At 51.3% G+C, this 15,753-nt stretch overlaps 1 protein-coding gene across 1 annotated transcript; it reads right to left on the bottom strand.

The window, feature by feature from the left end:
* Positions 1-5,596: 5,596 nt before the first annotated feature.
* On the bottom strand, positions 5,597-15,120 carry LOC123354453 (tyrosine-protein kinase STYK1-like). The gene is made up of 3 exons (XM_044996555.1): positions 15,020-15,120; positions 12,262-12,443; positions 5,597-5,776 (listed from the first exon to the last, which is right to left on the bottom strand). Exons 1-3 carry the CDS (start codon positions 15,108-15,110, stop codon positions 5,639-5,641), a joined length of 411 nt encoding a protein of 136 aa, XP_044852490.1. The 5' UTR covers positions 15,111-15,120; the 3' UTR covers positions 5,597-5,638.
* Positions 15,121-15,753: the final 633 nt, after the last annotated feature.

Genomic DNA, 15,753 nt, shown 5'->3' with positions numbered 1-15,753 from the left:
AAATGCAAGAAGCCTGGGAAACAAGCAGGGAGAACTGGAAGTCCTGGCACAGTCAAGGAACTATGATGTGATTGGAATAACAGAAAGTTGGTGGGATAACTCACATGACTGGAGTACTGTCATGGATGGATATAAACTGTTCAGGAAGGACAGGCAGGGCAGAAAAGGTGGGGGAGTTGCATTGTATGTAAGAGAGCAGTATGACTGCTCAGAGCTCCGGTATGAAACTGCAGAAAAACCTGAGAGTCTCTGGATTAAGTTTAGAAGTGTGAGCAAGAAGGGTGATGTCGTGGTGGGAGTCTGCTATAGATCACCAGACCAGGGGGATGAGATGGACGAGGCTTTCTTCTGGCAACTAGCAGAAGTTACTAGATCGCAGGCCCTGGTTCTTATGGGAGACTTTAATCACCCTGATATCTGATGGGAGAGCAATACAGCGATGCACAGTCAATCCAGGAAGTTTTTGGAAAGTATAGGGGACAATTTCCTGGTGCAAGTGCTGGAGGAACCAACTAGGAGCAGAGCTCTTCTGGACCTGCTGCTCACTAACAGGGAAGAATTAGTAGGGGAAGCGAAAGTGGATGGGAACCTGGGAGGCAGTGACCATGAGATGGTCGAGTTCAGGATCCTGACACAAGGAAGAAAGGAGAGCAGCAGAATACAGACCCTGGACTTCAGAAAAGCAGACTTTGACTCCCTCAGGGAGCTGATGGGCAGGATCCCCAGGGAAGATAACATGAGGGGAAAAGGAGTCCAGGAGAGCTGGCTGTATTTTAAAGAATCCTTATTGAGATGGCAGGAAAAAAACATCCCGATGTGTAGGAAGAATAGTAAATATGGCAGGCGACCAGCTTGGCTTAACAGTGAAATCCTTGCTGATCTTAAACACAAAAAAGAAGCTTACAAGAAGTGGAAGCTTGGACAAATGACCAGGGAGGAGTATAAAAATATTGCTCAGGCATGCAGGAGTGAAATCAGGAAGGCCAAATCACACTTGGAGTTGCAGCTAGCAAGAGATGTTAAGAGTAACAAGAAGGGTTTCTTCAGGTATGTTAGCAACAAGAAGAAAGTCAAGGAAAGTGTGGGCCCCTTACTGAATGAGGGAGGCAACTTAGTGACAGAGGATGTGGAAAAAGCTAATGTACTCAATGCTTTTTTTGCATCTGTCTTCACAAATAAGGTCAGCTCCCAGACTGCTGCACTGGGCAGCACAGTATGGGGAGAAGGTGACCAGCCCTCTGTGGAAAAAGAAGTGGTTCAGGACTCTTTAGAAAAACTGGATGAGCACAAGTCCATGGGGCCGGATGCGCTGCATCCGAAGGTGCTAAAGGAGTTGGCTGATGTGGTTGGAGAGCCATTGGCCATTATCTTTGAAAACTCATGGCGAATAGGGGAGGTCCCGGATGACTGGAAAAAGGCTACTGTAGTTCCCATCTTTAAAAAAGGGAAGAAGGAGGATCCTGGGAACTACAGGCCAGTCAGCCTCACCTCAGTCCCTGGAAAAATCATGGAGCAGGTCCTCAAGGAATCAATTCTGAAGCACTTAGAGGAGAGGAAAGAGGTCAGGAACAGTCAGCATGGATTCACCAAGGGCAAGTCATGCCTGACTAACCTAATTGCCTTCTATGAGGAGATAACTGGGTCTGTGGATGAGGGGAAAGCAGTGGACGTGTTATTCCTTGACTTTAGCAAAGCTTTTGATACGGTCTCCCACAGTTTTCTTTCCAGCAAGTTAAAGAGTATGGGCTGGATGATTGGACTATAAGGTGGATAGAAAGCTGGCTAGATCATCGGGCTCAACGGGTAGTGATCAACAGCTCCATGTCTAGTTGGCAGCCGATTTCAAGTGGAGTGCCCCAGGGGTCGGTCCTGGGGCCGGTTTTGTTCTATATCTTCATAATTGATCTGGAGGATGGCGTGGACTGCACTCTCAGCAAGTTTGCAGATGACACTAAACTGGGAGGAGTGGTAGATACGCTGGAGGGTAGGGATAGGATACAGAGGGACCTAGACAAATTAGAGGATTGGGCCAAAAGAAACCTGATGAGGTTCCACAAGGACAAGTACAGAGTCCTGCACTTAGGACGGAAGAATCCCATTCACTGTTTACAGACTAGGGACCGAATGGCTGGGCAGCAGTTCTGCAGAAAAGGACCTAGGGGTTACAGTGGATGAGAAGCTGGATATGAGTCAACAGTGTGCCCTTGTTGCCAAGAAGGCTAATGGCATTTTGGGCTGTATAAGTAGGGGCATTGCCAGCAGATCGAGGGGTGTGATCATTCCCCTCTATTCGACATTGGGGAGGCCTCATCTGGAGTACTGTGTCCAGTTTTGGGCCCCACACTACATGAAGGATATGGAAAAATTGGAAAGAGCCCAGCGGAGGGCAACAAAAATGATTAGGGGGCTGGAGCACATGACTTATGAGGAGAGGCTGAGGGAACTGGGATTGTTTAGTCTGCAGAAGAGAAGGATGAGGGGGGATTTGATAGCTGCTTTCAACTACCTGAAAGGGGGTTCCAAAGAGGATGGATCTAGGCTGTTCTCAGTGGTACCCGATGACAGAACAAGGAGTAATGGTCTCAAGTTGAAGTGGGGGAGGTTTAGGTTGGATATTCAGAAAACTTTTTCACTCAGAGAGTAGTGAAGCACTGGAATGGGTTCCCTAGGGAGGTGGTGGAATCTCCTTCCTTAGAGGTTTTTAAGGTCAGGCTTGACAAAGCCCTGTCTGGGATGATTTAGTTGGGAATTGGTCCTGCTTTGAGCAGGGGGTTGGACTAGATGACCTCCTGAGGTCCCTTCCAACCCTGAGATTCTATGATTCTGTGATTCCATGCACCTCTGTGCATCCTGTGATGTTTGGGATCAGATGCAGGAGAACCAGGTAAATACAATTTTCAGGGTATTTCTACCCTGATTACAGCAGAGGAATCTCATGAGAAGGGACTGATCAAAATCTCACCTGCTAGTCAGAGGAATCAAACCTGTGAATCTTTTGAGGCTCCCCCAGCACTAGGTGTGTTGTTAGGGCACTGAGCGCAGGGAGTGGTGGAGAGAAAAACTTTGCTGTTTGAAACTTCAGGACACCTGCGATCACCCTGTCTGCTGCCTGGGGCATCCTTAGCAAAGCAGAAGGCTCATGAGCATGGGCGGCGGGTGAACCTCCTGTTTGGGGAGGTTAGCTCCAGGCCCCACCCCTTCCACTGGAGGCCCTGCCCTTCGTAGCCCTGAGGCCCCACTCCCCTCCCCTCCCCATGGCCAGAGGAAACCCTCCCCTGGCCTACGATATCTGCTGCCCATGCTCGGGAGGTATAAAACTCACTCTCAGAAGAGCTAGCCTTATGCAGAGATTGAGCTCATGGTCTAATGATTAATTTTCCAAGAGAAAATACTCATTGAAACCTTTGCCACATTAAATCCTGTAGAAACAGCTCCTGCAAACAAACATTCTCTCCTCACAGCTAAATTTGTTCATCACAAGAAGCTTCGTTCCCCTTCGAGTCTTCAGGCTTAACCTAGCTGATGAGAATGAATCTGCTTTCGTGCCGGATACATCAGTAATTGCAGAGCTGGGGCTTTCTGGCTATTGTCAAACTGCCTGCAGAAGAGCAAGAGGCAGCTGTAGGTTTCTACTCTGAAAGGGAGGGGGAATATCAAGAGCAGCAAAGAGCTGTGGCAGCTAGAAGTGGAGGTCAGGAGTGTAACATTATCTCAGACCTATCTCAGCTTCCCATGCAGGAAGCACCATCACACCAAACTACTCTTCAAGCACACTTAGGTGGCAGGTCATTGTTACTGTGACAGGGCTTACCCCCATCGCCTGCAAGGCAAGGGAAAGAATCCCAATTCGTCATGCTCTGCACCTGGGCAGGGTGATTAACCAATTGTCTCCTGGCCTGAGGAGGTGGAGCTGGGCCTTGTAAGTGGACCGAGGGAGCTCAGAGGAGACAGGTCTCTGCCGGAGAGAAGCCCCAGGATAGGGTTTAACAGACAGGAACAATGGAGAAGAACTCTACAGGCGCAGGTCTGGCCCCTGCAGAGGAGCCCTGAGGCAGGGCCAACAGGCATCTGCAGCGGAGTCTGAAGGGGGCGGAAGGGTTCTGAGTTTGAAGATTTGTTTGGACTTTCATTTGGACTGTTCACGTTACCCTGGAGCGGTTTCAACTTTCATGCGATTTGGCCAGTGGGCCAAGCCAGAGTACCCAGAGGAGGAGCCAGGAGAAGATGAAGGCTTGGAAAGGCCATTGCAGGGCTGAGGGAAAGCTCAGTACGGTGCACCACAGACAAGGACCCCAGGAGACCAGAGAGGAGGTGAGGACACACCACTGCGGATTCAAATCACTGCCAAGAAGTGGGGAAAGTGCTGCTAGGAGCTGGAAGGGGCTTGTGAGATCTCCCTAGATCAGGGATCGGCAACCTTTGGCACGCGGCTTGCCAGGGTAAGCACCCTGGCTGGCTGGGCCAGTTTGTTTACCTGCCGCGTCCACAGATTCAGCCGATCGCGGCTCCCACTGGTTGCAGTTCGCTGGTCCAAGCCAATGGGGGCTGTGGGAAGTGACGGTCAGCACATCCCTCGGCCCGCGCCGCTTCCCAAACCGCGGCCAGTGGGAGCTGTGATCAGCTGAACCTGCTGATGCGGCAGGTAAACAAACTGGCCCGACCCGCCAGGGTGCTTACCCTGGCAAGCTGCATGCCAAAGGTTGCTGATCCCTGCCCTAGATGCTAGCACGGGTGTGCACTCCCCAGCGAGCACTGTTTCTAACATGCTTCTCACAGCCCACAGGACTGGAGCTTGGCAGCCCGTCAGAAACCTTCCTATAAGGCCTTAATCTAGGCCACGCATCTAGGCTGTTGGTGCCCAGGTTTCCCCTAAGAGCTGGCATGCATTTCCTAGGCTGCCCCTCTGCTATTTCCCAGTCAGCTCTGGAGAACAACTAGCTGGTGTTAATAACTCACACGTCGCCCTTGGCTGTGACTGGGCGCTTCAGGATCCTTTCTGGTGGCAGCCACTTGATGGGCACCTCAGCTGCTTTCCTAGATGGCAGCATGCCCCTGCGGTAGACCTCTCCCGCCAGCCCCAGGCCGCAGAGCCGAACTGTCATATCCTGGTGGATCAGTACATTTCGAGCTGCTACGTCGCCATGGATCAGCTTCTGGCTCGCTGTCAGATAGTCCTGAAATTAGAAGAGCCACGTCTGCAAAGGAGACTTTGGGACTGCGTGAGTAGCAAGTGGTCTGCCACCCCTGGTCTCAGCAGCCACAGAGTTAACTACTGCAACTGCGCTCTCCCGAAAGGGGATCCTGCCTGTGATTTAGAATGGCTGAGAGGTTAAGGCGTTGGCCTGCCCATGGGCATGTCTGTGTAAATTCCAGTCCCCTTTCCGGCAGCATCACTTAGCTGAATCCTACATTTGCCTTGTAGGGAAGGGGCTGTAATGCTCCAAGAAATCCCTTCTGTTCCCAGTATGATCTATGTGCTCTCCCAGCTGGGAACTGAGCTCAGGAACATCCTGTAGGATCAGCTAAATAAGGCAACAACTATGGCGAGGTTTTGCCCATTGATTGTCCTCCAGGTCTAAGATCACCACAGGAACGAGCCATGCTTCCTTCTCTAAAGATTAAGGAATTGGCCTTGAAATTAACAAGCCAGTGTATTTGACCCCCTCCCCTCCTCTACATACTCAGCACTTACCAGTCCACGTGCGATTTGGATCACCATGGTGAACACGCTCTTCTCTGTCAGCTCATAAATATGCCCCTTAACAGGTAAGGCCCCCTACCAAGTCAAAAGAGGAAGAGACAGTTGACTCAGGCAGCCTCCGCCTCCCCACAAACACAGTCGTGTTCTACAACAGCTTCCGCTTGGGATCACAATAATTGCATTCTAATCCAATTGAAACGGCAGACAAGATGGGGAAGTCTAAGGATCAGGACCCTTTCAATTTTAAAATCCCCTTCCCCAATTTGAGTGTCAGAATTCCATTTCCCCCCTTTTCCCTGTAAACCAGGGGGCCAGCCCACCAGCCTGGGAAGCATCACACCAGAGTTTGTCTCAGGCTGTCACCTCAGGGCACAATTTATTGGTTAACCAGAAAACAGGCAAAATACCTAAATGCAATAATTCCTCTAGTTATAGTTCCTAGTTGGGTATTAATAGTAATTTCTTTGCTCTGCTTAAAACTTTCTTCTATATGCTGCTGTACAAAATACAGCCATTTGGGTTGGAAGGCAGTCGGGACCTCTCGTAAGTCATCTAGTTCCTACTCTCTGCTTTGTGGTAGGTCTAGGAGAGATTTGATTATTCCTAAAGAATTCCCAATATCTACGGTATCTTAGGTCTAGGTAGGGCACCAGTCACCACATAGTATTTAGGAATAATCACATCTAGTCTTGAGTATGTTTAACATGAATTCCTATCTCCTGTAAAGCGCATTTATAGATGTAACTATCATAAAAATCATATCTTATGCTCTGTAGAATTTCACTGATATCTGCTCACTTTACTGACACAATTAAGTTGTTATGCATTTTCACACTGCAGTTATTTGAAAGAGACCTGGATTCTATTTGATCTCATGCATGAACAGAACTGTCAGCTAAACCCTGACAGCATAAGCTTTCTTACTGGCGATAGTGCAGAGGCAGAAAGCACAAGGCATTCAGAAACTATGGTGATGAGGTGGAATAAGAATCCAGACAGCAAAAATGGGATTTTAAATCCCAGTTGGAATTTGTGGTGCTGGCAGCTAGAATGAGTCCTGACTTACGCTGTAAAGTGAGCAGGTTCCACTCAGAAGTAGAGGGAATAAATGAGCCCTCGCATTGTCAGTTACAGGCTGTTCTCAGAGTACAGCTGCAGTGTGCAGAGTCCGGGCCAGTGCAAGTTCTGCAGCAGCTGCTGCCTGGGGCGCTGGATCCCCTGGTGTCCCGAGAGAGGGACATCGTGGGCCAGGTACAATAGCCTGTGGCGATACTTCCGGGGCACCATCAGCTGCTCCCGATTCCCCACAGTTCTACTTCCCCTTGGGGAGCCCATTCTCGGTACAGGAATCCCTTCTTCCACAGGACTCTGTCCCTGCGGCCTTCCCCAAGGGGGTTTGCAGCGCTGGGGCCAGCAAGTTCCCTCAGCTTCTCCAAGGAGGGACCCTTCTGCAGCTCGGTCTGGAATTCAGCTGCTGGGAAAGGGAGTGGGACCTGCTCCCTCTCGCTGGCTGGGCCTGGGGTCACAGCCCCCCTGAGCCCTGTCCCTGGTAGCTCCCTCCCTGCTGTGTAATCACTTCCCAGCAGCACGTCTGGACCAGGCAAACTGGTTGGCAGCCGACCTGCCCTGCCTGTGCATCCCCCCACTCAGCTGGGGTCTCAGCTCCCACTGTGAAAGCAGCAAAGAATCCTGTGGCACCTTATAGACTAACAGACGTTTTGCAGCATGAGCTTTCGTGGGTGAATACCCACTTCTTCGGATGCAAGTGGTGGAAATTTCCTGGGGCAGGTATATATAAGCAAGCAAGAAGCAAGCTAGAGATAACGAGGTTAGATCAATCAGGGAGGATGAGGCCCTGTTCTAGCAGTTGAAGTGTGAAAACCAAGGGAGGAGAAACTGGTTCTGTAATTGGCAAGCCATTCACAGTCTTTGTTTAGTCCTGAGCTGATGGTGTCAAATTTGCAGATGGTGTCAAATTTGCACCTGGTTGCTGAGCTCTGTGGCTTTATCCTCACACACAACTATTTCAAATTTGCTGACAATATATATCTCCAGATCAGTGGCACCGCTATGGGCACCCGTATGGCCCCACAATATGCCAATATTTTTATGGCCGACCTGGAACAACGCTTCCTCAGCTCCCGTCCACTCACGCCCCTTCTCTACCTACGCTTCATCGATGACATCTTCATCATCTGGACCCATGGGAAGGAGACTCTGGAAAAATTCCACCACGATTTCAACAGCTTCCACCCCTCCATCAACCTCAGCCTGGACCAATCTACACCGGAGGTCCACTTCCTAGACACCACGGTGCAAATAAGTGATGGTCACATCAACACCACCCTATACCGAAAACCTACCGACCGCTATGCCTACCTTCATGCCTCCAGCTTCCATCCCGGACACGCCACAAGATCCATTGTCTACAGCCAAGCACTGAGGTACAACCGTATCTGCTCTAACCCCGCAGACAGAGACCAACACCTAGAAAATCTCCACCAAGCATTCTCAAGACTACAGTACCCACACGAGGAAATAAGGAAACAGATCAACAGAGCCAGACGTGTACCCAGAAGCCTCCTACTGGAAGACAAACCCAAGAAAGAAACCAACAGGACTCCACTGGCCATCACATACAGTCCCCAGCTAAAACCCCTACAACGCATCATCAGGGATCTACAACCCATCCTGGACAATGATCCCACACTTTCACAGGCCTTGGATGGCAGACCAGTCCTCGCCCACAGACAACCTGCCAACCTGAAGCATATTCTCACCAGCAACTGCACACCGCACCATAGTAACTCTAGCTCAGGAACCAATCCATGCAACAAACCTCGATGCCAACTCTGCCCACATATCTACACCAGCAACACCATCACAGGACCAAACCAGATCAGCCACAACATCACCGGTTCATTCACCTGCACTTCCACCAATGTAATATATGCCATCATATGCCAGCAATGCCCCTCTGCTATGTACATCGGCCAAACTGGACAGTCTCTAAGGAAAAGGATAAATGGACACAAATCAGACATTAGGAATGGCAATATACAAAAACCTGTAGGAGAACACTTCAACCTCCCTGGCCACACAATAGCAGATCTTAAGGTGGCCATCCTACAGCAAAAAAAACTTTAGGACCAGACTTCAAAGAGAAACTGCTGAGCTCCAGTTCATCTGCAAATTTGACACCATCAGCTCAGGACTAAACAAAGACTGTGAATGGCTTGCCAGCTACAGAACCAGTTTCTCCTCCCTTGGTTTTCACTCAACTGCTAGAACAGGGCCTCATCCTCCCTGATTGAACTAACCTCGTTATCTCTAGCTTGCTTCTTGCTTGCTTATATATACCTGCCCCAGGAAATTTCCACCACTTGCATCCGAAGAAGTGGGTATTCACCCACGAAAGCTCATGCTGCAAAACGTCTGTTAGTCTATAAGGTGCCACAGGATTCTTTGCTGCTTTTACAGAATCAGACTAACACGGCTACCCCTCTGATACTTAGCTCCCACTGTGCTCAGCGCTGCCCTTGCTGTCCCAGTGGGGGCAGGCAGTGAGCTCTCTGCTCCGGTCACAGCATCAGAGCCAGCGTGAGCCCCCTTTCCAGTGTGCAGGGGGGTGGGGAGCATCTCTCCATCCCAGGGCCGGTGCAAGGATGTTTTGCGCCCTAGGCGAAACGTCCACCTTGCCCCACCCACGCACCCGCCCTGAGGCGCCCACCCCCCGCAGCAGCTCCGCCCTGAGGCGCCCCCCTTGCGGCAGCTCCCCACCCCCCACTCTCTGCCCTGAGGCACCCCCCCTCCCGCCCCAGCTCTCCCCTGCTCCGTCTCCACCCCGAGCGTTCCGTCGCTGCTTCACTTCTCCCGCCTCCCAGGCTTGCAGCGCCAATCAGCTTAGGCGCCACAAGCCTGCGAGGCGGGAGAAGTGAAGCAGCCACTGCATGCTCGGGGAGGAGGCGGGGCAGGGGTGAGCTGGGGCGGGGAGTTCCCCTGCGTGCCGCCCTCCTCCCCACTTGCTGCAGGCGGCTCTCCCCGCGCCCCCTTGCCCCAGCTCCCTCCACCTAAATGCCGGCGGCGACCGGGGTGGCCGAAGATCCGGCTGCTGCGGTCGCTGCCGAAGAAAAAGGCGCCCCCGCCAAATCCTAGCACCCTAGGTGACTGCCTAGGTCGCCTAAATGGTTGCACCGGCCCTGCTCCATCCCACTCAGCCCCAGGGGGCTGGTTACAGACAGGCAGGTATCCTGAGCCCTGCAGCCCCTCCCTCCTGCCAGCCAAGTCATTTGCATTTTCACTGAGCCGTTCAGTCTCAGCCGATTGGTTCCCTGGATTCAAATTCAAATCCTCGGCCGTTACAGGAGCAGGGCCTGGATCCTGTCCCAAAGAGACACAGTCACCCCCCAACAGGACCTCCCAGCCGATACCTTGGAGAACCTCAAGTACCAGCCAGCTGGGCCCCTCCTGGGTCTGCACAGGGATCTGGGCCATGGGCAGGGTGAGGGGCTTCACCCCGGGGACCTTCACCCAGGTCACACAGTCCCAAGAGGGCTAAAAACTCATTTAAAAAAAAAATGAAAACTGAGATTCATGGAATAATATGACTCCAGGAACTTTTCCCACAGGTCAGATTGGCAGGGGACTTGCGGGTTTTCACCTTCCTCTGCATCATGGAACATGGGTCACCTGCTGGAATCATCAGGGCGAATCGCACATATCAGTCCCCTGCCGTTGCAGGGGCCTCCGGCATTGGTGGCACCTCAGACTCTCCTGTTCTCTGCCTCACAAGTTTGGTCTCCAGGACTGAAATTCTTTAGTCTAACACAGGGGTAGGCAGCCTATGGCGCGGGGGCCGAAGGCGGCACGTGAGCTGATTGTCAGTGGCACTCACACTACCCAGGTCCTGGCCACCGGTCCAGGGGGTTCGGCATCTTAATCTAATTTTAAATGAAGCTTCTTAAATATTTTAAAAACCTTATTTACTTTGCATACAACACTAGTTTAGTTATATATTATAGACTTAGAGAAAGAGACCTTCTACAAACGTTAAAATGTATTACACCTCTACCCCAATATAACGCAACCCGATATAACACGGGTTCACATACAACACGGTAAAGCTCTGACACGTTGCTCTGAGCAGTGTGTTAAGGGGACTGGGCCGGAGCCGAGGGGTTGGATAAGGGGCAGAGGGTCTCGGGGGCGGTCAGGGGCTCCCCCCCAGGATCTAGGAGGCAGGAGCTGTGGGGGGGCGATTTTGGGGGCCCTGCAGTCCTAGAGTTGCCCAGGAGAGTAGCGGTGGGCCAGGAGCAGCCCGCTCCGCTTCCCTCACCCCGGCCCCAGCTGTGTCACTGGGGGACTGGGCTTGGGGGAAGGGATCCCCCTCTCCCATGCAATCACAGGCAGTGGTGGAAGCGGAGCAGCCCGGCCCCAGCCCGCTCCACTCCGCCAGCTCCCAGCCACGGCGCTCCGCTTCCCGCCACCGGTGAGTGCAGGACCTTTCCCCAACCTGCCCCCTACCCCCACCCCCCAGCGACGCGGCTGGGGCTGAGACTGAGGCAAGGAAAGCAGAGTGGGCTCGGGCCGCATCACTCCGCTTCCCGCCGCAGGTGAGTATGGGGGGCGTCCTTTCCCCAACCTCTCCGCACTCACCAGCGGTGGTAAGCGGAGTGCCGCGGCTGGGAGGTAGCGGGGTGGAGCAGGCTGGGGCCACATTGCTCTGCTTCCCGCAGCTGCCGGTGAGTGCCTGTCAAGGGGTGGAGGCTGTGGATAGGGGTCAGAGCAGTCAGGGGACAGGGAGCAGGGGGGTTGGGTAGGGGGTGGGGTCCTGGCAGGGCCGGTGTAACCCATTAGGTGACCTAGGCGGTCGCCATGGGCGCTAACATTTGGGGGGCGGCGGCCGCCCCGGTCATCGGCGGTATTTCGGGAGAGGGACCGTCTGCCGCCTAGGGTGCCAAAAAAGCTGGCGGCGCTCCTGGGTCCTGGGGGTGATTAGGGACAGGGGACTCTGGGGGGAGCGGTCAGGGAACAAGGAACACGGGGCCAAAGCAAGTTCGATATAACGTGGTCTCACCTATAATGTGGTGAGATTTTTTGTCTCCCAAGGACCGCATTATATCGGGCTAGAGGTGTACTGGCACACAAAACCTTAAACTAGAGTGAGTAAATGAAGACTCGGCACAGCACTTCAAAAAGGTTGCTGACCCCTGGTCTAACTAGAGTCTTTGGCCTCAACACAGAGGTAACTTGGTGAAATGCAATGGCCTGGGCTATCCATGAGGTCAGACTTGGTGATCCAATGATCCCTTCTGGCCTTGAACTCAAATTGGAGCTTTCACACAAACATCATGAGACTTTCCAACTCTCCTGACTTTATCCCAACACAGCTTGGAGTTCATTTGCCAAAGTCAAATGTTTTCCCACTTCTGCTTGGAGAATTGCATTAACCCGAAAAAGGCCGCAATGCAAAGAGAAGTGGAAGGGGGCTGAGGGTGGTGCATTGCCCGGCATTCCCCCACTACAGCTTGTGCATGTCAAAACCAAACGGTTCCTCTCACCTGACGGGCTTGCCACAGGAAGTGCAGTAAATTTCCTAGGCTCATGGCCTCCAGGATGAGGCAGAGGGGTAGAGCTTGGCTCTGACACCACAGGACCTTCACCAGGCTGTCATGTTTACAGATTGTGATGTGAAACTTGATCACTTCTATAAAATCCTTCATTTCCTGAGGGCTGGTGGCCACTGAAGAAAAGAAACCAGAAGGAACGTTAATACCAAGCATCGGCACCAAGAGGAGGAAAGCTGATGGCCTACAAGAAAGGGGACTAACCCTTGAGGAGCAAAATGTGGTTCGACAGGGACTAGATACGGGTTGGATTTGCAGCACAGAGCCGGATTTGCAGCACAGCCAGATTTGCTACATGAGCCTTGGTCTATCACATGCCCTGTTTAGATCCATGATTTTGGTTCTCCTCATTCTAGTGATATCAGGACTATCTGCTCTTGATTTGGACAAGGTGTGTTGGCTGTGGCCCAGAACTAGAACACAATAGCCAGACTATAGAAAGAATGTACCAAAGTGAATCTTTTGCTAGTCAAAGGTCTCCAAACCCAATGGTTCATTGGGCTGCCATGGCTAAGGCACAGCAGGTTTGTAGCCAACAATACCCAAGGATGTGAAACAGCCAACCACCTTGGGCTTCCCTGACCCAACAGAGCAGGTACCCATTCTGTAGCTGGGTGAACTGGAAGCAGGTTTTCAGTGGGAGATCAAACAAGACTTGAACCCACATCCTTCTAGGGGTGAGGGATAGCTCAGTGGTTTGAGCATTGGTCTGCTAAACCTAGGATTGTGAGTTCAATCCTTAAGGGGGCCACTTAGGGATCTGGGGCAAAAATCAGTACTTAGTGAAGGCAGGGGACCTGACTCAATGAGCTTTCAAGGTCCCTTCCAGTTCTAGGAGATAGATATATCTCCAATTATTTCTTTCTTAGATTGTAGTTGAGCACCTTAACCACTCAGCCACTGCACTTCACCTGGCATCCTCCTTACATTTAAATAGTAACAGAGCTTATCTCACAACAAACTGGAGGGGCTGATTTTCAAACTGTAGGCGGAGTAAGGTGGACAAAAATGCCTCCTTACTCTACACACAATTACCCATTGTGCCCCCCACCTCCAGCTCAGTCATCTGCAGCAACTCAAGCAGGGACCTCTGGCTCTAAAAGCAGGTCTACTCTTTGAGCTATCAGAGTTGATACAGGTATCTTGGGGCTGAAGTGGACTCAAACATTTCACCTGTCCAGCCACTAGAGGGAGACAAGGCCTTCAGTGAGTTAAAAGGGGTCACACGTGCAAATTGGAATAGTTGCACTTGTGCACATGCATTTTTGTAGGCCTCTGTTTATTAACATTTTGCCCTGAAAGTCTCCTGCTTCCGTCATGCATGCAATAGGAGCTGCATTGTCTGAGCCTTTCTCCTGCACCATCAGACTGGAGCGACTGCTGGGTGGGGGGGTCATAAGAACATAAGAACGGCCATACCGGGTCAGACCAGAGGTCCATCTAGCCCAGTATCTGTCTACCGACAGTGGCCAATGCCTGGTGCCCCAGAGGGAGTGAACCTAACAGGCAATGATCAAGTGATCTCTCTCCTGCCATCCATCTCCATCCTCTGACGAACAGAGGCTAGGGACACCATTCCTTACCCATCCTGGCTAATAGCCATTTACGGACTTAGCCACCATGAATTTATCCAGTTCTCTTTTAAACACTATTATAGTCCTAGCCTTCACAACCTCCTCAGGTAAGGAGTTCCACAAGTTGACTGTGCGCTGCGTGAAGAAGAACTTCCTTTTATTTGTTTTAAACCTGCTGCCTATTAATTTCATTTGGTGACCCCTAGTTCTTGTATTATGGGAATAAGTAAATAACTTTTCCTTATCCACTTTCTCCACATCACTCATGATTTTATATACCTCTATCATATCCCCCCTTAGTCTCCTCTTTTCCAAGCTGAAGAGATCTAGCCTCTTTAATCTTTCCTCATATGGGACCCTCTCCAAACCCCTAATCATTTTAGTTGCCCTTTTCTGAACCTTTTCTAGTGCTAGAATATATTTTTTGAGGTGAGGAGACCACATCTGTACACAGTATTCAAGATGTGGGCGTACCATGGATTTATATAAGGGCAATAATATATTCTCAGTCTTATTCTCTATCCCCTTTTTCATGATTCCTAACATCCTGTTTGCTTTTTTGACCGCCTCTGCACACTGCGTGGACATCTTCAGAGAACTATCCACGATGACTCCAAGATCTTTTTCCTGACTCGTTGTAGCTAAATTAGCCCCCATCGTGTTGTATGTATAGTTGGGGTTACCAAAGAATCCTGGAGCTAGAGACACTGAGGGAGGAATTTCTCAAAGCTGCTTAGGTTTCCCTGGTCACATGCTCTTATTTAATAAGTGGTGTGTGTCCCACTGGGGACTGTGTGGTACAGGACCCTCCTTCCCTCCTCCCCGTGGTGGCTGAGTCACAGAGGACACGAGTCTGTTGCAGCCTCCGCTGCACGAGGCTTAACTCAAGATGTAGTAGCTCATGCATTTTGCTCTGGAGGTCCCTGGTTCAGACCCTGTTATGTTGACCAAATTGGCCACCAACACATTTACTTAGATGGCTAAAGTATAATTCTAGCTAATGCCTGCAGCTTTCCTTTTAGACCCGTCTCCTGTTCTAGACGTCTCATCTGGGCCATCACGCGCCAGACAGCCCAGACCTGGCAGTGAGAGAAAACTCCTCTCCCCAACTTGCTCACCTGGTAGTTTCCTCAGAATCACAGACAGTGAAGGCCCCAAAGAACCTGTTTGGATGAGGGTGGCCTGGGAAATCTGTCCATATCGCCCCATGCCCAAAACCTTCTCCTCCTGGATGTTCCAGTTCTTAGGCAGCTCCCACTTTGCTAGGAGGGAATCCTTAAACTCCAAAATTCTCGCTGCTGAAGTGGCTGTGGGCAGGGAGTCATATTCCTTCCCATCTTGCCCTGGAACATCATCTGCCAAGAAAGAATCATCGTACATGGGAACACAGTGAGAGACATCAGCCAGCACTGAGCCTGGGTTCTCTTCCCAGCTCCAGCACACACTCGCTGTGTAACTTCTGACATGCACTTCTAGCTTAGATACTTGTCATTACTGGAGGATCTGAGCACCTCACCTTCCTCACACCCCTCCCCCAGGCTGGGCAAGACTAGTATTGCTTTTGTACACATGGGAACTGAAACTTGGAGAGACTTTGCTAAAGTCCCAGGTGGAGTCTGCAACAGAGCAGGGAGTTGAACCCAGCTCTCCCAAGGACAAGACTCCTTTCTGTACTGTCCCCTCTCTGTGAAAGGAGGAGGAAGCTATTGCCCCTTCTTATGCAGGAATTGTGTTGCTTTTGGTAAAGCACTCCAAGGCTCCCCAGTGGAAGGTGGTGGGCAGACGCAAAGCCCTGTCTTCAACCCTATAAAGACTGGCAACAGAGATTCCTTGGCAGTGACCTCTGGGATTC

Source organism: Mauremys mutica, chromosome 21, assembly GCF_020497125.1.
Source record: "Mauremys mutica isolate MM-2020 ecotype Southern chromosome 21, ASM2049712v1, whole genome shotgun sequence".
NCBI classification, from domain to species: Eukaryota; Metazoa; Chordata; order Testudines; family Geoemydidae; genus Mauremys; species Mauremys mutica.
This window is presented reverse-complemented; position numbering and strand designations above follow the sequence as displayed.